The sequence below is a fragment of the Peromyscus eremicus genome, chromosome 5, assembly GCF_949786415.1.
Source record: "Peromyscus eremicus chromosome 5, PerEre_H2_v1, whole genome shotgun sequence".
Lineage (NCBI taxonomy): Eukaryota > Metazoa > Chordata > Mammalia > Rodentia > Cricetidae > Peromyscus > Peromyscus eremicus.
In genome coordinates, this window is record NC_081420.1 from 70,249,371 (window position 1) to 70,273,029 (window position 23,659).

At 46.1% G+C, this 23,659-nt stretch overlaps 1 protein-coding gene and 1 non-coding gene across 3 annotated transcripts in view; one reads left to right on the plus strand and one right to left on the minus strand.

Moving 5' to 3' along the window:
• The window catches only part of Pip4k2a (phosphatidylinositol-5-phosphate 4-kinase type 2 alpha), a 178,287-nt gene extending 163,268 nt beyond the window's left edge, over positions 1–15,019 (minus strand). The window contains exon 1 of one of the 2 annotated variants that reach the window (XM_059263655.1): positions 14,810–15,019. In XM_059263655.1, the coding sequence (XP_059119638.1) occupies positions 14,810–14,953 (144 nt within the window). In that variant the 5' untranslated portion in view covers positions 14,954–15,019. The remainder of the gene's footprint in view (positions 1–14,809) is intronic. The other variant, XM_059263654.1, reaches the window with a different exon arrangement.
• On the plus strand, positions 3,936–4,008 carry Trnae-cuc (transfer RNA glutamic acid (anticodon CUC)). Its single transcript has one exon. It is a non-coding gene; the product is annotated as a tRNA-Glu (tRNA).
• Positions 15,020–23,659: the final 8,640 nt, after the last annotated feature.

Below are 23,659 nucleotides of genomic sequence, written 5' to 3' on the forward strand. Positions count from 1 at the left end.
GAGAGAGCAGGGGATGGGAAAAGGGGGGAGAGAGCAGGGGAGGAGAAAGGGGGAGAGAGCAGGGGGGAGAGAGCAGGGGGGAAGAGAGCAGGGCAGGAGAGAGCAGGGGAGGAGGGAGCAGGGGAAGAGAGCAGGGGAGGGGAAAAGGAGGGGAGAGAGCAGGGGAGGGGAAAAGGAGGGGAGAGAGCAGGGGAGGAGAAAGCAGGGCAGGAGAGAGCAGGGCAGAAGAGAGCAGGGCAGGAGAGAGCAGGGCAGGAGAAAGGGGGAAGAAAGGGGAGAGAGCAGGGGGAGAGAGCGGGGGGGGGGGGGAGCAGGGGGGAAGAGAGCAGGGCAGGAGAGAGCAGGGCAGGAGAGAGCAGGGCAGGAGAGAGCAGGGCAGGAGAGAGCAGGGCAGGGGAGAGGATGGAGGGGAGAAAGGAAGGAAAGGTAGTTAAGGCTTCGTTTTTTAATTCTGCTCAGAGAGTTGTTCCGATCAGCTCTGCTACTAGAAACAAGCAGGGACCCCGAATACAGTGTTTTCAAAATACCTTCCTAAAGGCAAAACAAGCCAACCAACAAACAACCCAACAGGGTAGCGGGGGAGCTGCCTGCCAAAGCCACGGTCTAAGTGTATGGATGAGCGAGTTAGTGACTGTCCCTGACAGTGCAGATGGAAACGGGGCAGAGCCTAGCACCCAACCAAGGAGTGGAGTCCAGCAGGAAACCCTTCTCCACGCGGCTGTGTTAAAGACTGACAGCCTCCAGGTCAGGTGAATCCACTCCTCCCCCAAAGGATGCAGCTCAGATTCATGTTACCAAGAGGTCCAAAATATGACAAGTTGTGAGTTTTGAACACTCGCGTGTTCAAAGTCCAGAGTACCCAGAGGCGCCTGACAAAAACAACCGTCTTCTGTGAGTCACGCTTCCACCCTGAGTCCCTCAATAACTGTCCAAGGGAAATAAACGGACAGATCACAGCCAAGACGAATCAAGTGGGCGTGGCAATAAGGAGTCCCGGGAAGCAGTAGCAGAAACAGCACACTGTAGAAAATACCCACAGAGACCTGGGACAGTGGGACGGCCACCACGCCACTGTGCTGATGGGATCTAACTCACGCCACAATTCTGAGGACTGGGCATTTTAGAGGCATGTCTGAAGGCCTCCAGAGAGTTAAACCACATGGAATAAGTCACGGTGACACGGCAGTGCCACTCTGCTACACAATAACGTCACATATTTAAAAACAACTTCAGTCTTCACACGACTCACCAGGTGCGTCCATCAGCGTTTGAGGAAGTTGCCTCTCTCAAGTCTGCTCTGTGCACAGGCCAAGTTCCTGCCTGCTCTGTGAACACAGCTCTCCCCGGGGTACAGCCCTATGGTTCCCACACCTCTTATCACCACCGTGCAGCAAGTTCCCCCCACTCTCAAGACACTGCACAACCAACTGAGCAGAATGTTCCAATGCTGTGCTCAATCATACCCAACAACCTGCACGCGGCGATGAGGACTGAGTGAGTGCAAGGGCTCCTGGGTACCCGCTGAGCACGAATGGCCCACTGTACCACTCATTCGACGGTAGCTTTCAAGAACCAACTCCCTACAAAAGCACCTTCTCAGTGTAGAGAGCATAGCTAAGCAGACGTGACAAGACATCAGTTGCTCTGCAAATTACCACTTTATTTGAGAGGGGAGAATAATACACATGTAAGCAACTGTTTCAGACAGTGTCCGTCCAGGAGAAAAGGGATACTGGAGGGGTTACTTTACATTAGAGAGAGAGGCCATCTGCACAGGAGCCATTCGAGAATCTGAGGGAAGGACACTGTAAACGGACCAAGAGGAAATAAACACAGAAGTGCTGTGATTGCTCTGTGCAGCTAAGGACCAGAAGACACCAGTGTGGCTATTCCCATGTGACCACAGGGCAGGAGAAACAACAGAGGGAACCAGTGACAGCAAGGAGGGAAGTGAGGCCAGGCCAGCGAGGCCTCGAGAGGGGATATGGCTTGGATGCAAGATGTCCCCACAGGCTCCTCAGCTGGTGGAACCGTCAGGAGGTAGGTCCCAACTGTAGGAAGTAGGTCAGCAGGGGCTGCTACTGGGTTATGGCCAAGGCCCACTTCTGGTCTGGGTATGTGTCTGTGTGTGTGTGTCCCCCACTCCCTGCCCCCCTCCTTTTCTCCTCCCTCTCATCCAGTGATGTGTACAAGCAGCCTCACTGCCACCACAGCCACAAGCCACTCTCCATGCAATGTCTTCTTGTGTCTTCTCTGGCAAACCCTGAACCAACATAAATCCTTCCCTTAAATTGCTTCATGTCAGGCACTTTATTCGGTCGCAACAATGAGAAAAGTAAGCCTTGGAAGAGCATAGACAAAAAGAGTCCAAGTTTTGTTCTAGACGTAGGGGGACGCCCACCTCTGGAGACTGGGGTGCCTGTCAGGGGTTCACATGAAGATAACTAGTCAGACACTGAGCACAGAGCTCAAGACAGAGAGTGCACGCTGCCGCTCAGCTCGCGGTCTGCATTCCTACCGTCCACTATCCCAGCCACACACGGAGCAGGTCTTCTCACATCAATGAACCTGAGCCAGAGAATGCACCACAGGCACACCCCGAGGCTAACTTAACCAAGATAATCCCTCACAGGTGTGCCTGGACCTCTGCCTCCCGGTGATTCTAGATCTCATCAGGTGACAACTGAGATTAACCATCACACTAGAAAAAAAAAAAAACGTGGCTCGTGGTGGATGGGATGGAGCAAGTTCAGAACAAGGCTAGTGAATGGATAGGGTACTGCAGCCACTGAGGACATAGGCTACAGCTTCAAGCCCTGGTTTTTCGATCTCGAATGCGAAAAGGGCCGCGAAGCTGAGCACATATTACAGTGAGAGACACAACAGCAGATGGAAATTTCTAGAACAACCAGCATCACCCAATGGCCGATGGGAATATGCCTCAGCTACAATGTCCAGTCAGTAGCCACTAACCACACATGGCTACCAAGAAATTGAATTAGAAGGTTTATTAACTGAAATCCAGGCAGCAATATGTGACTGGTACCTACCAAAGTAGGCAGCTCCTGGCATATTTGCAGGCTTATTTGCAGATCAGACTGGGCAGTGGAAAGACTAACACATAGCAGTGTTTTATGTCCAGTCATTTCTAGTGAAGGATAGCCACTGTGGGAGAACAAAGAGACACGACGTGAAGTCCATGGAGAAGAAATGGGAAAAATTATTTCAGTGCAAAATGCACACTGGCGGGTGAGAGCCACCGGAGATTCACGAAAATTATCAAGTGACCCTGTCGGTACTGTGACTTTGTCTAAAATCAATTTCTCAGCTCTTCAAATTGGAGCCCAAACTGTTTTTCCAGCCATCTCCTAACGTTTCCCTCAACTCACCCCTTGGTTTCCAATCTTCTTGGCAGAAGATTGCCTGTATATTTCATATCCAGTGCCTCAAAGAAAGAAAGGAAAGAAAAGCAACAACCTGTTCTGGGTGAGGATAGGGGGAGGGTGGGGCTTATTTCTGCAGGCAATCTGGCCTTCCCATCAGCCTCTGGGGCACACGGAAGAGCCCTGGGGACTTGAAAGCAGAGTGCCTTAGCTGGTGCTTTTCTAAACTATTCACAAAGTGCCTGCCAGTTAAAATGCCCATTGTGCTCCAGGAGGCCCACAACCCAACAGTTTCTTGGGTAATGTCTAGGGTCCACTGTTCCGTGAGCCCCAGTGTAGGAGGCCAAGTCCCAGGCCACACAGCCAGAGCCAACTGCTCACTTCACTCCTGTTGTCTTTGCAAGCTGTTGGCTCCTTGGCCTCACAGACCCTTCTCCTTCTGTAACTTCCCCCTCAATGTCACCGGTAGTCAGAAGTTGGCCTGTGTCTCTCTCGCCCATTCTGCAACCACTCAGACAAGTAAACACACAGCGGCTTATACGCACTACAACTGCCCAGCTAGCTCAGTCGGTAGAGCATGAGATTCTCAATCTCAGGGTCATGGGTTCGTGCCCCACGTTGGGCACCAAATGACGTGGTAATTAATGAGGCAATTCCACGTACTTTATCTGGTAGTTAAAAGAGGTTTATTTTGGAGCGACTTATAATCAATAAAGGGATTGGTTACAGGATCCGGGAGAGGTGAGGTGCAGTCCAATGTGGTTCTCTGGAGAACTCTGACTTGGTCTGCAATCCACCATCCAGGATCACAAGGAGCCAAGAGGGAGCCAGAACATACACATCTCCGGTCTTAAGGGTCCAAAGAGGGACCACGCCCCAAGGGCAGGTCACAGGCAGGTGTAGCAGTTACCTGCTGCCTCACTGGGGACAGTGCTTCAAGGTCAAAGCTGGAATAGCTACCCACTACAGTCACCTCTCCGGAACACTTCTTCAAGGCCCCACACAGAAGCAATCATGATGCAGCCGTTAGCTGCTGAGCCTCCATTTCCTACCACCACCAACCCCTCTTCGATCTGCTACGGCCCCACAGCCTTCCTTGTGAGCGTCTAGGCCTTTGTACCAGCTGATTACTCTCGCTGTAGTGTACATCCTCCATCTTCATGCCCAAGCTCTTCACCTCCTTCATGATTTTGCTTGGTGTGGTCATCTTAACAAAGCTTATGCTTGTCCACACTGGTCAACAGCCTCCACTCCCAACATCTCCGATACTCCATACGTATGTACACGTGTCTATCCTGTGGTGGCCCACAGAGGCTACCTAGTAGGACCTTACTCAGGGTCAGATAATCTGGGCTTGCTTTCCCCAGCAGGGCTGCATAAGGAGATGATTTGGCCATGGGCGTGTTTACCAGGTGTTTGGAAGAGTCTACACTTGTTGGTACTTTGTGCTTTGATCTTGCAAGGGAGAGGTCTTTTGTCTCTTCCCTTGGCACATTATAAAATGCCCTTCTGAATAAATGACTGGGTGGCTGGGTATTGACCCAGGGCCCTCTTGAAGCTATCTTGTGTCTCTGCCTTTCTTATCATCTCTATCTTTCTACCTAATATCTCCTCATTCCTCTCTCCTCTACCCAAGAACCCTCTGTAAGGTGGGAGAAGGTTGAAGCTGGACTCATCTATTTTCTCTGAGGTTATGAGCCGTTTGAATGTAGGGCCCATAACATGTTCAATTTGCAGTTGAAGCATCTTAAAGTGTTTTATATTTAAAAAAAAGAAAAAAGTAAGATATCAATTCAATAGCTCATATAATTTATAATAATGCATGTGAATTAGATTTTGACACCTTTAACAACTTAGTCATTAGTGGAGGCATTAAAGATACAAAAATAACATGATAAAATAGATAAAGCAAAGCTAGGGCAAATGGAAAATTCTAAAATAACAATCCATAACTCACAGATACATAATACCAAATACAACAGTAATCTGATGCTATGAGCCAGGATGAAGTAACAATTAATTTAACATATAACCTAATAACTTACTATGTCTTGTGCTTTTAAAAAAATAATGGGGGGCAGGAGGGGGAGTACAAGGGAATCTGTGGTTGATATATAAAATTAAATTATAAAATAAAAAAATTCTAAAAAAATAAAATAATGGAAGCTACCATTTAATAAGAACTTAATGTTTGCCAGCAACTAACTTAGGCATTTTACAAGTACAGTCAAAAATACTGGTGATGACTCAACTTTTCAACCCCCAATGGTACAGGGCATACTCATATACCTACTTTAGTTTTCACTTTCAGGTAGTATTAAATAAATTACATGACAGTTAACACTTTATTTCAACAACATAGACTCTGTCTTAGATTATGTGAAGATTGATCTCAATGTTAACTTGATGAGATCCAGAAACACTTTTGAGAAAGGTCTCTGCGCATGCTTGTATGGGATTTATCTTGATTAGGCTGAAGAAAGAAGACATATCCACTGTGAGTGGCATCATTCCCTAGGTTGAGATCTTAGACTGTATAAAAAGGGTGAAGTGAACTGGATACAAGCATTCATCCCTCTTTGCTTCTGAACAGATACAATGTGATGGATGGATACAATGTGACCTCGACCTCAAGCTCCTGCCTCCGGCAACTTCCTGCTGTGATGGACTACAACCTGGAATAGTGAGTGAGCCAAAATAAATACCCTTCAAGTTGCTTTCGTCAGGGTATTTTACCACAGCAACAGGAAGAATAACCAAGACACAATCTTGCTAGTGCCAGTGTTCTGAGCACACTTAAAATAGGTAAAGCTGGGTTATGATGTCCAGGAAGTTAGAGCATTAAATGCACTCAGGACATTTTCAATTATGCTAGGTGTATCGGGACATAATCTTACTGCAAGGTCAAGAACATCTATGTTAACTGAGTCCACATCGTAACCTTTAGAGTAAGTGTTATCACAATAGGCTCCAGGCCACAACCCAGCTCCTAACTACCTCCATTTGAAAAACTACTAAGACTTAGAATTGAAACACTAACATGGGGCTAGAAAGCTAGCCCACAGAGTAAAAAGCACTCACCAAGCAAGCCTGACACCTGAGACTGATCCCTGGAGCCCACAGAAAGGTAGAAGAAGAAAACCAACCCCACAAGCTCATCCTTCACTCTCTACACATGCCACATAACACAAATAATGAATACATAAATTTACTTTTAAAAAACCTCAATGAAACCGGGCAGCAGTGGTGCACGCCTTTAATCCCAGCACCCGGGAGGCAGAGCCAGGTGGATCTCTGTGAGTTTGAGGCCAGCCTAGTCTACAGAGAGAGATCCAGGACAGACACCAAAACTACATAGAGAAACCCTGTCTTGAAAAACCAAAAAACAAAAAAAAAAACAAAAAAAAAAAAACACTGAAACTGTGAGCCAAGACAAACCTTTAAAAATTAAAGGAAGAAAGAAAGACTGACAGATGCACTGTAAGCAAAGTATGATGGCTAATTTTAATTGTCAACTTGACTAGCCCAGAAGATGATTCAATCTATGAGCATGTTTCTAGAGAGGATTAAATCATTAAGGCTCTGGCAAATTCAATAGTTTAACCCTTGAGAGATTCAAATTTTAAAAGACTTTTGGGAGATGGTGACCTGTGGAAGGTAGGGCCTAATTCCGCTTCCCACTCTGTAACACCCTCACCTCATCCTCACAAGTGTTCCTCAGAAGGCTACTTGAATGGTCCATGGACAGAATTTGGGGGAACTGTGAACCTGACAGGATTCATTTAAGAGCATTATTCTCAGAATGGGAGTTGGGCCTCTCACTACCACGAGGCCCCATGGAGCAATAAAGGAAAGAAATGGTGATAAAAGTGCATTCAGAGACCTTACCTAAAAGGCTTTAATAATAGACTAGGAAAGAGGGAAATAAAGCCGACTAAGACGAACAAGGGAAAAACAGGAGGAACGAGATGTAATAAAACATCTTCCTAAATTGGATAGCACTTCTCATCTTCCACTCCTAATCTTCCAAGAAGAAAAATGATTTTACTCATTCACATCTTTGATAATGAATCTTACTATCCCCCTCTCTCCCTCCATCCCTAAAGCAATGGCCCTCAGAATCCACATCCACAACCCTGAGCTATCTGGAACATCCCCACTCAGTTGTTTCTTGTTTCCTCTTTCTTCTTCCTCTGTCCTGCTCTCAAAGACAAACTCCACTGTTCTACCTTCCCCTTTTGAGATCTAATTTACCCTTTGGTGGTTAATCTTCAGTGTCAACAAGACAAGATTTAATCACCATGGAAACATACTTTGGCTTTTGTCTATAAGGGTATTTCCAAGAAGGTTTAACCGAGCAGAGAAAAATCTACCCTAAATGTAGAGGGCACTAAACCATGGTCTGGGGTCCCAGACTCAATCAAAATGGAGAAAGTGAGCAGAACACCAACACTCATTTCTCCCTACATCTTGACTGCAGATTTGATGTGCATCCCTCCCTCATGTTCCCACCACCAGGCCTTCCCTACCATGGGGCACTGTTGCGGCAAACTGTGAGCCAAAACATGGAATCCCTGAAGTTGCTTTTGTAAAGAATTTTATCATGCCAATGAGAATAGTAAACAATCCATTCCTTGATGACTATCTTAGTTACTTTTCTATTGCTGTGAAGATATCACAACCAAGGCAACTTATAAAAGCAAGCATTTAATTAGGGACTTTCTTATAGTTTCTGAGGGTACATTCATGACCATCATGATGGGGCATGGCAGCAGGAAGGCATGGTGCCTGGAAGAGAAGCTAATCCACTGTTTTCTGGGGGAGACACACACACACACACACACACCTATTCGCCCCAGATTGAGAACCCACAACAGACAAATGAATACCACCCAAGTCCAGCTTGGTGAACCAATGAGTTTTATTGGGATCACTTACAGGAGCAGAAGTGACTCCAAGACATCATCATCAAAGCCCACCCCAACACAGATGACAGCTCAGAAAGCAGGGAACCTGGAACACGCTGCACAGCCTGAAGTTCAACAGGTTGGAGAGTGCCCTTTCCAAGAGCCTCAGCTAGTCTAAACCCCTTCCAGGCAGGTCAGCTAGTTTCTGCTTCTTCCTGGCAGCTGGTCTGGTCTCAGTATTCTTTGCAGCTTGGATTAACTCTGTCTGAGGGGGATTCCACTTTTATTATTTCCTCTAGTAAGGAGCCCTAGGGAATCTGGTCAGTTTCAGGAACTTCCTGAAGCTCTTTTGAGATGTTTACCTTTGAGCTTAAGGAGTTTCCCTGCAGGATAGAATGTTTCAATCTGGGAGAAAACTTTACCCAACATTCAGAAGCAGGAGGCAGACAAAAGATGCTGGGCCTGGTGTGGGCTTTTGAAACCTCAAAGCCCATCCCCCGTGACAGCCAGTCCAAAAGGGCATGTCTCCTAATCCTTCCCAAACAGTTCCACTGGCTATGAACCAAGCATTCAAACACATGAGTCTATGGGGGCCATTCTCATTCAAACTACCACAACAGCAATTACCAAGTGAGTGTGGAGGAGTCTGAACCCTTGATTCCCACCCTCCTTCTGCTCAGGAGTTCTAATCCCACAGGGTAATAACCAGATTATCCACCATCATCCCCAGCAAGTCAGTATTTTATGAATTTTAAAATCTCTTTCCAATACACAATTCCTTCTTCTAGCTTTCTATCTCTATTACAGGGTCACCATGCTGCTAAGGCAATGCATCACACACAGATGGGGGACAAATTCTAAACATTTCTATGTTTCACGACATTCCTCCTGCTGCCTTGCTTCCCAAAGTGCAGCCTGGAGACTCAAACCATCAGCACCTCCTGAGATCATACTAGACAGGAAAGCCTCAGACGTCATCCTGACCAGACCTGCTGAATCAGTGTCTGAAAAGTCCCCCAAGTGAAAAAGTCCCCCAAGGAAAACCATTGATCTAGCGCTTATTAATATATAACCAACTTAACTGCATCCAAATTTGGTCATTTTTAGGAATCATTTACTGACTCCTTATTACACACCACTAGATTTTAAATACAGTGTCTCATTTAACCTTCAAACTGGCTCCTTGAGCAGTCACCATCAGCTCCATGTTAATGCACAAACAGAGGCTCAAGTGAGTATACCAGCTGCTCAAAGACTCATAAACTAACAATGGAGAAGGAATTGAACCTAGTCAGCTTGACCACAAACCATCCTGCCAAACTGCACCAACTCATGTCAATGTCAATTTATGTATTTCAAGTGCATGCTGGCAGAATTAGCTACTCAGGATAACTGCATGCTCTATCAACTTAATAACAGATTTTGTTGGTTTATTACAATTCTTGCTGACAGTCTTTCTATGGCATAGCAGATCAGCTCGCCTTGGGGCAGCATTCTGCATACTAAGGCCATGCTAAGGTGTTTGATTAAAGGAGAAGAAAATAATAATCATATATTTGAAGGGGAATAGTAAACTATAGCCTTAGTAGTAAATTCCATGTATTTCCTGAAAAGCAAAGGAAAAAAAAAATATTGTGGGACTAGTTCTGGAATGCGCGACTGGTCGGGTTCCACTCAATGAGTTTCATTCGATATCTAACTACTTTATATTTTAATTGCCTCATTGTTTTATTTTCAGTCATTATCATTCCATAGTAATCTACATCATTTTTACACCTAGCCTCCTCCTTCTTTTGTCTATATCCAAATATAAACCCATGGATGTAGCTGGAGAGTTTTTCCTCTTCGGGTCCCGTAGCCCACTTATAAAATAAACATACAGACACTTATAAATATTGGCCTAATGGCTCAGGCTTCTAGCTATCTGGTTCTTACATCTTAAATTAACCCATTTCTATAAATCTATACCTTGCCACATGGCTCGTGGTTTACCAGTATCTTACCTGTTGGTACTCATGGCGGCGGCTGGCAGCATCTCCTGACTCAGCCTTCCTGTTCCCAGAATTCTCTTCTCTGCTTGTCCTGCCTATACTTTCTGCCTGGCTACTGGCCAATCAGCATTTTATTTATACAGAGCAATATCCACAGCACATGAAATTCAGAAGAAATTACATTTCTGGAATACAATATTATCTATCTCCAGGCCCCACCTTGCTGAGAATACAGTGCATGTTTCAGATGGTCCACATGTAAAACTACAGTCTCTAATCCACACATGACAAGGCGTGTTGTTGGAAGGTTGGCCTGTGCAGATCCCCACAGGCATCAAGATCAACACTAACTCTGTTATACTACGGTAGATGTCTGCCTCATACTGCCCCTCAACCCCCACCCTCGGGGACTCTCTCTAGGGAACTCTTCACTTTACACACTTTATAACTACTTAGTCCAAAAGGAAGCTACAACTGATTAAATCCAGACGACTCAAGATCTTTGGCGGTACTCTGAGGCCTAAATTGGAGAGAGAAAGTCCTTGTAGAGAACAGCAATGAGAAGCTGTAATTAGGAACTCATCAGTCCCCCAGTCCTATGTTGTTTCTCAAGCAGCTCTGAATAAGGAAAGGTAAATAATGCCAGACTGGATGGGAAAGTCAGGCTGTAGAGCAAAGTACCTGGTTCTTACCATGTTCTGGTTCCCATCCTCCCTCTACTGGGACCATCTCTAAAGTTACTGTAACACTTCAGAATTTTCCTGTAACCTATTTGCGTTTCTATGGCTTAAAGCCACAAAGCTTCAATATATCAATAAAGTGGCTATTTCTAAAGCCAATATTTGCTTTACATGTTTCTCTACACAGATAACACAGTGTCTTCCTTTATATATCTAAATAGGGGTTGAAATACTAATCCAAATAGCTCACATTTCACAGTGTATAAAAATCTTTTAGAATATCTATTTAAAACAAGTCTTGGCGCAAAGCATTCAACATACTCCCTACACTATTAAAATACCATTTTAAGAAGCTAAGTGCCTGATCATTTTTAGTTTAATTTCAAACATAACAAGATAAAACTGCCTTCTTAAGTCATCTTTTCCTTTATGTATTCAATTATATTCTCTGCTTAAAATAAAAATTGGCACGGATCCATTCACTGATGGAGATTTTAAGTTAGAAAGCAGTAACATATCAAATTAAGCGCACAATGGCAGGCTTATTCTCCACACTGAGCATCGTCCAAATCAAGATTTTCATTACCACTACAATGGACTTGAAAGTTTTTGCCTTAATTGCAAGTTTCTACATTTCAATTAAATAGACGTTGACTTAATAGATGGTAATGAAGTTCAGCTACAATCAATCTGGCAAACTCAGTTCAGTCTCCTAAAATCACCACTGATTTCTTCCTCCTCCAGACTAGGCTTTGAAAAATCCCCAAAGGTTGCTGCATATTCAGGGACTCCTAATACGATGCTATTAGACAATTAACTGGAAAAATAATTCAATCATCAACTTAAAAAACAAGAACAAAAACTTGCAACTCATCTACCAACAATCCCATTTCCCAGGTATAAACACTGATCCCCAAAAAACTGGTAAATATGCCAAGGTTAATAGTCAAGATAGAATTCAGCCAGGTGGTGGTGGCACAGACCTTTAACCCCAGGTCTCAGAGGCATAGGCAGGCGGATCTCTGAGTTCCTAGTTCCAAGCCAACCTGGTCTACAGAGAGAGTCCCAGGACAGCTAGGGCTACACAGAGAAACCCTGTCTTGAAAAACCAAATAAATAAATAATAAAATAGAATTCAAACAGACTCAATGAGTTTTTTGCTACAGCACAAGGAAGAGGCTCAATTCCACCCTAAAAATGTTGGTTTCCTTTCAAATTTATGTGCTCCAAATTTGTGGCTACTTAAAATATACAATTAAAATTCTGATGGTGCGCCAGGCGGTGGTGGCGCATACCTTTAATCCCAGCACTCAGGAGGCAGAGGCAGGCGGATCTCTGTGAGTTCGAGGCCAGCCTGGTCTACAGAGGGAGATCCAGGAAAGGAACCAAAACTACATGGAGAAACCCTGTCTCAAAAAAAAGAAAAAGAAAAAAAAAAGTCTGATAGAATTTTAAAAGCAAAAAATTGTCCCTGCTAATCCTAGAATTGCAGGGGAAGGCTCTGGTTTGAATTACCTGCCTCTCTGCCATGTTTTCTCAAATGTTCCCATTTATATCCATGCTCATTTTAATAATGTGGACTTACTTATTCTAACATTACACTATAAACTTTGGTGCACAGAAACGCCATCTTTCTGGTACCAATAACCATTTCCTAAAGTCAACCAAAAATACATGCCTTCTAAGTGTGGGAGTTTTATTATTTTTTTAAAAAATACAGTTAGAAAATGAAGAAACAAAACTTTGTCAACTCACATTCCTCAAAAAAGACACATGGGCATCGATGAGAGGCATGTCAACAATCCTTCCCACTGTGACAGGCTCTGTATGTGCTGGTATGTGTTGCATTAATAACATGCTTACATGATACACTATTCTGTCAGTGTGTAGACTTAGAATTAGTAACTGTTCTTGAGAGCAACAGAAAGTAATACTAAATGTTCCTGCTATCATTCATTCGGTGTTTTCCAAGTAGAACTGGAATACAAATGTAGCAACTCAAAAATAAACACAAGGTAGCAACCCAAATGTTACAGTGAAGCATGCCCAATGAGACTTTTTTTAAGTGGACTGGAATTCAGACTGATTCCCAAACAGCCATTCTTTTCTCCTCCAGCAGCATATTGTTGAGACTACTTTACTATATTAAACCTGGACACACACACAAACTCCTGATCAAAACACCGGAACTCCAAAAGGAGATTTTTAAAAAGGGCCCATAACCCACAGCCAGTAACCCACTTGTATTTATAGGGCCCCATTGTAGTAATTTGGAAGCTGCAAACAGCAATAAAAACAGAAAAAGAACTTGACAGAATAAGACACAACTAAATTATAGGCTTATTACAATGGAAAACTGTAACTTCATTATCTGTAATAAGACTGGGGGGGGGATGCATTGGTGTCTGCTGTTTTAACAGTTGACATCTCTAACAGCTAAAGAAGTCAGCAAGTTAAAGTGAACTTGAGTAGATCAAGCAGTGAACTGACAGGAAATAACCATTTCTCAACTTTTTAAATCATTCCGGGCAAACACAATCATCTTTATACTGTTTCACCTTTCCCCAGCTCTGCTTGGGAAAGAAAAGTACAAATAAAAGATACTGAGTCATTTTAAACAACTCCGTTAATTTGAGAGTGCAAAAATCACGCTGGCTTTCTGTCACTTCCATTATGCTGAAAAGGGCACCCGGGCATCCACCGACATCAAAAGCAGGGCAGCAGCCTCAAGCTCTGCCTCCCGAGCTGGCTGACTGCAGTGGGTAAGGTCACGGTCAAAATTCACAAGCTCATTGAAACTTTCATGGCTCCGCCAACTGCGCCAATCATGTTTCTTGATCCCATCTAAGTGGATTAAAGCTGCTGGAGTTTTCTCCCTGTCAGATCAGCAGGAGGCTATTTCAGCCCCTCACACCGCAGTCCGCAGAGTCCGCAGCCGTGCGCCTTCCTCCACCCCCGGCTGTGCGCTAGGCTAACCTCCCCAGTGCGCTCCCCTCCAAGTCTTTTAAACCACCTTTCAAATGGACGTAATTAACTCTAGACCGCCTCGAACCCGCGCCCGCCGGGACCCCCTCCGTCTGTCACCACCCTGGCCGCCCTTCCGCAGTCGGTGACTTCTGCCTGGCTCTCCGAGGGGGGGGGGGGCTCCCCGCCAGGAGATCTGGAGCCGGCACAACGGCCGGGCGATGCAGGAAAGGACGAAGACGCTCAGCATCAGGGCCATATTTACGCTGCCTTTTCCCTTTGGGGGAAAAAAAAATCCTCCTCAAGTCCGATAATACTGCCTTTAAAGGAAAAAAGGAAGCTAAGCTCTCAAGCTGCCGCCCAAAATCTTCTGGTTCACTCCAGTCTTCCTGCGGGAAGCTCGGGACGCTCCCTGACAGGGACAGGTACACCTGCCCACTGGCCCAGGACACGCGGGCCTATCGGTCCCAGAGAAGGGGAGCGATCGCTCAGACTGGGCCCTGAGCAGTCCCCCTCCGGGGCTGACAGCTGAGGCGAAGTCGGTCCCCGCACAAACTTCCCACTTCCCGGGCAGCGGGCACCGGCTGGCGGGAGGACGGATGCGGGGCAGCACAGGCGCGGGGAGGCTCCGAAGCACAGAGAACGCTTCTCATCCTGCACCCGTCCTGGGTTCCCAAGGGGGCGCAAGCGGCACCGGAGGAACCCAGGGGGCGGACGCATGTCGTGGGGTTAGGGGCACCCCGAGAGGCGAGCAGCCAGAGGGCCCGGGACCCGCCAAGCCAGCCGGCTAGAGGTCCCCGCCCTGCCACCGCTGCAGCAGGAGAAGCAGAGCTGGAAAGGCTGAGCCGGAGGAGCAAGAGGAGCGCGCCGCAGAGGAGACTTACCGAGTGGTTGACCCCCCACATGAGCACGCTGAGCAGCGGGTCGCTGGCCCGGAACAGCTTCACTTTCTGAGCCACGAAGTGCTTCTTCTTGGTCTTGGTCTTGCTCGCCAGGACGGAGGACCCCAGGTTGCCGGGGGTCGCCATGGCCGCAGTCTCGGTCCCCTCCACCGCCGCGCCGCCGAGGCCGGGGACCCGCCCTCCCTACACGCCGGCCCGGGGAGGCAGCCGCATCCCCCGGGGCAGCCGCCGCTGCGCGACTGCTCCAGTCCCGCTCCGCCCGCGCTCGGTCCTGGGCGCTCGCTCCGCCCGCTCCGCGCGCTCGGCCGCCTAAGCTGCAGCTGCGCTCGCCTCGCGCCCCCGCCCGGCTCCCGCCCGCCGCGGCTTCGGCGCACAGCCCGCGGCTGGTCCAGGCGGCCGGCGGCTTCCGCGTTGGGCGCCGGCGTCATGACGCAGAGGCGGGCGGGGCAGCGGCGCCGACGGGCGGGGCGGGTGCCGATGCGGATGCCGGACCGTTAGGCTGTTCTCTGCGCTCTGGCACCGGCGCCAGGCGAGTTCCCCAGGGCGGCCACGACTGACCCTCAGCGGAGGCTGCTGGGGAGTGCGGGGACTCGTGCGAGCATCCCTTCCTCGCTCCTCCCGGAGACCGAGTGGAGGGAGCCCCGAGGAGAAAGCCCCCAGATGCGTGGGCCAGGAGCGGGCAGGAATGACCTGGAACCTCCGCTTCCTGTGCCAAGGGCCAGGAGAGTTTATGAGACCGAAAGCACCCAGCATCGAGGGAAAGGCCCTTGGCTCCTCTTTGTCATCTGTCTGCCAGAGAGTCCCCTGCCTTGAACTTCCTAACCTTATTCCTTTTGTATTCTGGTTGGGCCTTTCCATGCTGCTGGAACACTAGGCTGTCATTCTCAGCCAACCCTGGGATTCCTCACTGAAAGCCCTTGCTTTGGGCAGGAGAGCTCGGTTTCAAACCGTACCGTTTGCTTGGAATCCATAAGCCACTTTGCGGACCACTCCTTCCTTCTTTTTTCAGGACACTAACCTAACTTAAAAATGTTTTCATCTTTCACCACCACACTGAAATTTAGCCCTTCTTATGCTGGCATTCACCATGCCAAGTAAGTCTAAAATCCTACTTGGGTCTTCAAGAAGACAAAGACTAAGAGATAGTGGGAAAGAAAGGAGGTAGCAGATCCTGTGGTGGCCTTCCTCGTCTTCATTTGACCTTTCCACACCGAGGTTGCCCCCCACATCCTCTTGGTCTTTCTAGCTCATTCATACTGTCCTCTGAAACGATACCTTGCTTCTCCTAGTACTAACCATCACCACTGATAATGGCTGAGTGGGAAGAGGATGGTAACAAAAACAGCCCAAATTAGTGCTTAGAAGTCATGGGCTTGACCTATAGCCCTCTAACTGATCAAATTGTTCAAACAGAGAAGAGTTATCAGTGTTAATAGTATAATCTGACACATGTCACTTTAGGGACTATTCTGTAGAATGTTTGTTAGACTCAAAATCAGCAGTAGATAAAACGACATAATGTTGCAAACCTGTATTCATGATACTCCAGGGACGAGGCAAGAGGATCCTGAAATAGTTCCCCTGAGGCCAGCCTGGTATACGTGAGACCTTGTCTCAAAAAAAAAAAAAAAAAAAAAAAAGGTATATCCTTACCTTGCTGCTTATCCATAAACTTTCTCCTGACCTCAGAAAAGAGCCTGCCTGAACCAGTCTACATAGCTTGTCCACAGGCACCCTTACACATGTATCTACAACCAAATTCAATATCCTACACAGCCCACAAGTTGTTTCATTTCTCATGTTATATTGGAAATAACATTCACAGTGCTGTTAACCCAGTTAGGAGTTCATTTCTTTAACAAATTTTCATTGACCCAGACTCAAGAGCTTCTCATCATCATTGATTATTGCTTTTCATCACCACAGAAACCTGTACCCACTTTCACCCTTGAAAACAATTACCTCTTTCCTCCTGGTTGAAATGAATCCTTCCACTTCAGTGCCTCTGTAGCTGTTTATTTGTTCACAATAGCTGGAATGTACTTAATTGTATATTAATAATGTAAGACAATGGGCTTGCTGAGTTCAGTGATGGCAAAGAGCTACATGAGCCTACAAGAACAGGACAGGGACAGCTTTGGACATTGTCAGGCAAACCTTCAGCAAGAAAATGAGCACAGATGGGGCAGAGGTCAACATCTTTCCTGGGAGGGGCATAGACAAGGACAGGAAAACACAGGTATAACCATGAAACATTGATACATTCTGCTGGATCCTGATTCAGCACCTGAGCAGGCTGCTTCCACTGTCCAGGGAGCCACATCTATTTGCATTTGGACTATTTTGCTGTTGTTTCTGAGGTCAAGGTCACCATCTACGCCGGGAATGTTCCTGAAGCCAAGTACTGAGAAAGGGGAATGTATGGTATTGAAAGGCTCCTGGTGTTAAGTTGTTTTGGCTTCTTGCAGCTGTTACTTTGTTTGTTTGTTTTCTTATTGTAACCAAGATTCACTCTCATGAAACAGTTTGAATCCCTCCATCAAAAAAACAAAGCTGGTGACTAAGTGTCTAACCAGAAATGAAGTGGAGATGGGATGCATGCTCCAGTTTTCTGTTCATTTTTTTACCCCTACCCCTCTTGGATCCTGGCTGGCCTGGAACTCACTCAATAGACCAGGCTGGCCTTGAAGTCACGAATCCGTCTACCTGTGCCTCCTGAGTGATGGAATTAAAGGTGTGCATCACCACACCTGGTTTGATTTTAATTATTACTACCCTTTTGATTTAAAAAAATATATATTTCTTCAATTGGATAATTCCAATTCCTTGGTTTAATGTTATCAGGTTGCCTTTGTGTGCCTTTTATTTTATTTGAAATAGGATCTCATGTAAACCAGTCCAGCCTGGAACTTGCAATATAGCTAAGGATGGCCTTGAACTCCTGGTCCTTATGACTCTACCTTCTAAATGCCGGGATTATAGGTCTGCTGTGGAACAATCCTTTTCTGCACTGTGAATATGTATTACTCTCATTGGTTAATTAAAATCTGACAGGTAGCCGGGCAGGAAGTTAGGCAGGAAAACCAGACTAGGAGAATTCTGGGAAGAGGAAGGGCAGAATCAGGAGACGCCAGCAGCCGCTGAAAGAGCAAGATGCCAGAACACCAGTGAGTCATGGACCACGTGGCAATAAATAGATTAATAGAAATGGGTTAACTTAAGAGCTAGTTAGTAATAAGCCTGAGCCATCAGCCAAGCATTTATAATTAATATAAGCCTCTGAGTGGTTATTTGGAAAGGCTGCAGACCAGGGTAGACAGAGAAAAGCCTCCATTTACCATTCTGTACCAAACAACCCCTGTTTATTTGGTGTGTGGTAGGCAAGCACTCTACCAACTGAACTACATCCCCAGCCCCTTCTCACTGCTTTACGTAGAAGTCACAGTGAGCTGTAGAATGAGTCCCTTCCATCTTACATGGTATGTTCTATAACATTGCTATTCAAAACACTTGGAAGACCTTAATTAAAGTTAGTATACTGTCATGCCTAGCTAAAAGACAAGTGAGGTCTAAATACAGGTATTAGGCTCCAGCAACTCAATTATGATACCTTGAGTCACTTTCTGTAGGAAGGACACTATCATGGTGTGGTGGAGTTTGCTATCTGTGAATCCTGGGGTATGATAGCCAAACCCCTCCTGGCTGGGGTTTTATACAAGCTAGTTGGGGATTTTTTCACTCCTACTTAAATATCTATGGCCATCCTTCTGGCTTCCATAGCTGGCTGGGAATTCCTGGATAGTGGCAGCAATTCCAAGAATCTACCACTCAGTTGGTATCAATATGGTTAGTCTAGTGTGGGGAGATCAGACTTGGAGAGGAGGGAGCTTAAAAGATATGGCACAAGGGCCAGTCACTTCCTGGGTTGTCTTTATTACCCAGTTTCTATTCAGAGGATGAGAAGTTAACCCAGAGCCATGGAATGCAGGAAGCTGTGGTAGACAGGAGTCAACACACCAGGTGTTAGGTCTTTAGCATATGAATCTTTATAGCAGAAACAGAAACTTCACTGCAGGAAGAAAAACCAGTGAATTACAGCAGATTCATGAATAACATTCAGAACATGTGATGTGTCCATAAAAATGATCATTTCAGATTGGGGATATATAGCTCAGGGTATGAGGCCCTAGGCTCAATGTACAGTTCCCAACAATCAATCCACCAGCCAGGTCCCCCACCCCAGATTTTCCCAGAAATAGAATGGAATAATTATTAATCATTACTAATTATTGCCACTGTTAATATAAGTAAAAATAAGATACAAACTATATACATGGTATAATTTTTGATATGTGGGTATGCATTTAAATATAAAAAAATCATAATGTTGGCAGTGTTATCAAGGGTACAGTTAGTATTATAGATGATTTTTACAAAACATCTTTTCATTTTCCAAGTTCTCTAAGGTGAATGTTATCTTATATAATTTTCAAATACAACCATCTTCCCTAGACGAACGAGGAACAGGGAAATGGCATTTAATATCATCAGCCCAGCTGCTGTCAAAGAAATCTTTATATGTGAAACCGTTATAAGAGAGCCTTTAAGGGGCCGAGGAGATGGCTCAGTGGCTAGCGTGCTTGCTGCGCCAGTGTGAGGACCCGAGTTCAAACCCTCCAGACCCTTGTAAAAGCCAGGCACAGTAGCACAAGTCTATTATCCCATTGCTCCTACTTCATGAACAGGTGAGCACAAGAAAACTGCCTGGAGCTCAAAGTTTTGGCCTGGTATATGCAAAAGCAAGGCAGAATGTGAGGTACCTAAGATTATCTGACCGCCTCCGAATACATGCCACAGCACAGAAGCATACTCATCATAGACAGTGTGTGTGTGTGTGGCGGGGGGACTTTTCAGGTACTCTTGCTACTTATAACTGTTATTGTATGATTTAGGCAATAGTAAGCCCATTGTGGCACAGATAGATCATTTCCCTAGATGTAGGAAGGACAGGAACATCCCCTCAGTTTGCAAAAAATGTCTTTGAGAAAAAAAAAAAAACAGCTGCAGGTTGAGAATAAATGAGCAGTATCTGCCCAATGCTTAGAGCCTTTGAGTTTTTCGTGGATGTAGAAAAAGGTTTGATTTTGTTTTGGTTTGGGTTTTTTGAGATAGGGTCTCCCTGCATAGCCCTGGCTATCCTGGAACTCACTCTGTAGACCAGGCTGGCCTAGAACTCACAGAGATCCACCTGCCCCTGCCTCCCAAGTGCTGAAGTTAAAGGCGTGCGCCACCGCTCTCAACTGAAAAAGTTTAAATTGTGACAAAATAATTGATCTAAAAGAGAACTGTAAAATCAATAATAATAGTAAATACAATTAAATATCTGCAAAACACAGTACTGTTGAGTGGGAAATTTTCAATAAATGTAAATTTAGGAACTATTCACAAGCAACTTGTGAATAAGTTTTTCTTCTTGTACACATATGCATAGTGATGGATGAAACTCTTCTAATACAACAAAAATGTATTGAATTTCATCTGTGAGTGCATTTTCATATGTTACTAGGAATGCCTAAGCTAGGCTTGGTGATCCAGGCAGATCTGTGAGTGCGAGGCCAGCCTGGTTAGCAAGGGCTAGGCCAGCCTGGGCTACATAGTGAGACTTGGTCTCACAATAGCAAGGAAAGAATGGCTGGTGATTAAGGTAGCGTGTTGGTTGGTTGTTGTGGTGCTGTAGATCAAACCCAAGGCCTCTTGTGTAAGCATGCTGGACAAGTTCTCTGAGCTACGTAAAAGCACAATTCTTTCATTGTTCGATTTTGTGTTTGCATGTGTGCAATACGTAGGTATGGTGTGTATGGTGTGTGCGTACCTCCGGTGTACTTGCAGAGACCAGAAGACCGGGCAAAAGCCCCAGGGAGCCTGTTATCTTCACTGTCCACAGTTTGGGGTTACAGATGTGTGTTCCAGGCCGTGCCCAGCTTTTTATGTGAGTGCTGAGGATTTGAACTCAGCCCCACATGTCTGCCAGCAAGCAGTCTGACCTCCTCAGCCATCTCTGTAGCCACTGCATCAGTTTTGTTTTTATGTTTTGCTTTTGCTTGTTTTTAGTGCTCTGGGAGGAACGAGGAAGGTGGCATGATTTGAATGCGCCCCTTCCCCAATTTCATATGTTGGAACTTAGCCCCTGAAATTATGTGTCAAGGTTCTTTGAAAGGCAGTTCCTTGGAAAGGTGATTGGATTGTAAGAACCCCCAAGAATAGAGCAATCCATTCATACCCAAGGACTGGCTTGTAAAAAAGCCCTTTCTCCAGCATGTTCGCGTATCTCACCATCAATGCCCTCACCAGATGCTGGGCAGAAAATAAGCCAAACCCAGCAGAGGTGCGTGCACACTTGTAATCCAGCACTCAGGAGGTGGGTGGGGAGAGGGCAGCAGGAGGACCACAAGTTCAAAGTCAGCCTGGCATACATAACAAGATACGGAGAGGGTGGGGGAAGGGGAGACTCAGAGAAAAACCTCTCCAAGGGGGGAAAAACTAGGGAGAGTGGGCCTGCCATTATGAGGGCTTCCGCCAAGGGCACAGCGGAGGGAGGCAGTCAGAGCACCGGGTGGGAGGAGCTAGCTAGGCCAGCCACTGAGACCCTGGCCATGCATGAATGCGTCAGGAGCTTGGGAATTTGAGGGTTTGTTTATTAAAAGATCCCAGTGGCTCTAGGGTGGCTAATAGATTAAAGGGACCTAAATGTCAGATGAGGGGATCAAATAAGAAGACTGTTACAGAAATCTGGAATCTTGGCAATGATGATAATGGGAGGGGCGAGTTTGTCTATGAGGGGCTGAGTGTTGTGAAGTGGGGGTGGGGCAGGGTGAAACTACAAACTCAACTCCCTGCCTAGAAGGGGTTTAAAACAGCAATTCCCCCCGTCGTCTGGCTTCTTTATCCTCTCACCCCCTGGCAACCAGGAGGGCCTTGTGCAAGCTCATTCAATAGAAATCCACCTAAAAGTCTCCTTAACAGAGTTGGGTTGGGTTTGATTTTTTTTTCTTTTTTTTTTTTTCTTTTTCTGAGAAAAGAGTATATGTCACATTGACTCTTCACTAAAAACAATCTAGGCCCCGGGAAAGTGGCGCACACCTGGAATGCCAGCACTTGGGAGATGGGACAAGAAGATTATGAGTTTGAAACCAGCATGGACTTACATTGAGAGTCCGTCTAAAAAAAAGAAAGGAAGAAAGGAAGGAAGGTTGGGGAAGAGGGCAGGGAGCAGGCAGGGGATCTAGAAAAATAATCGATGCATGTATTTGGAATAAGCCTAAAGCAATGTGACATGAGATCACCAGAACAGTTCAAGGCTGTCTTCAAGGTGCTGTGTGCGACAGTCAAAGGTGGATGTCTCCCATGGTCTCCACGCCTCTGAAAACCGAGAGTCAGAGCCATAGCGGGCAAGTCAGCAAAGAACAGTGGTCTTCCCTTCTGTCCTGTCCAGGCCAAGGGCCTGAGTTGGTTAATGTCAGGCAGTTCCCATCCACCAAGGGGAACTAGGGGTCCCAAAGTGGTCCCGACTGCTCCCCTGGCTGTTTCCACTTCCTCCTTGCCCATTCTCAGTTCCTAAAAGCTGCTGAGGCCTCCTGCAGAAGCAGAAGTAGCTCCAGAGCCATCAGTTAAGGGACACATGCTGTTGCAGCTCCCCAGCCCCTCCTGTGTGGCTCGCTCCCACACTCCCAAACCTTGAGCACACAACATCTTCACTCCCAATAGGTGTAGCATAGACTCGAAACTCACCAAGACTTCTCTGCCCCTGTACAAGGACCTCAAAGTTCTGCCTCTGAGTGTTTTCCATTTGGGATTTAGGTGTCCTGGGCTAGTCGCTTTCTGTTAATAACCCAGTGTCTCAGACATGCCCTAGTCGCTTTGAAAGTCTTGTGGAATTTGGCAAAGTGGGGCTTCATAGGTTTTACATACTCAGAAAAAAAAATCTTTTCATTTTTAAAAACATTTTTAGGGCCAGCTAACAGTCTGTGTTACACAGAAGCTGCACAACACGTCACTGTTACATAAACTTGAGGTCTGGATTTCAAGGGCTTGGGATTGCTGGCTATCGGTATTATTCCTGTGCTGCCTGCATCGTCTTAATCATGCCATGCTTCTTCCTCGGTGAGTCGGTACTTGTCAAAATTAACTCTCAATGAAGGCTTTGTGTCTTCTCTCTTCATTGAGGCCTTTTCTGTTTTGGCTTTCAAAATCAAAATTTAAGTAGGTCATTGAACTGGTATTTTAGAACCTTGGTAAAATAGAACTCAGACTTATCTGAAGACAGAAATAGGTTTATTATCTCTTTTCATCATTGTTCATCGCCTATGCAGAAAGAGTTGAGAAGATTCTCAGTGTGGAGATGAATGAGACACATCCCTGGCTCTCCTCTGAACTTGGTGGACAAGATAACCCTGGAAGCCAGCTGGTCTTAGTGCTGTTTGGTGTGTTCCATAGTGGGATTCTAGGGGTGGCACTCTGAATGTAAAGAAAGGCAGGAGGAACCACTGTGGGCAGTGAAGGAAGGATGGTGGGGTCCACAGAGCCAAAGAAGGGAGCCCTGAGGGGATGGTACCTGCAGTGTGCCAGATTTTGGCTTTTCCACGGTTGCCTTTGTACTAAATTGGTCAAATACATTCCTGTAAAGAGAGAGCAGTGCAAAAGTGAGCGGACTAAAAAGGGAAAGTCCCCCTCCCCCGCTTCCTGCTCCCCTGCCCTCCCATTTCCCCTTCACTCCCCTGCCCTGTGCTGAGCATCCCTGCACACTCCTCTGACGCCATTTCTAGGCACATCTAT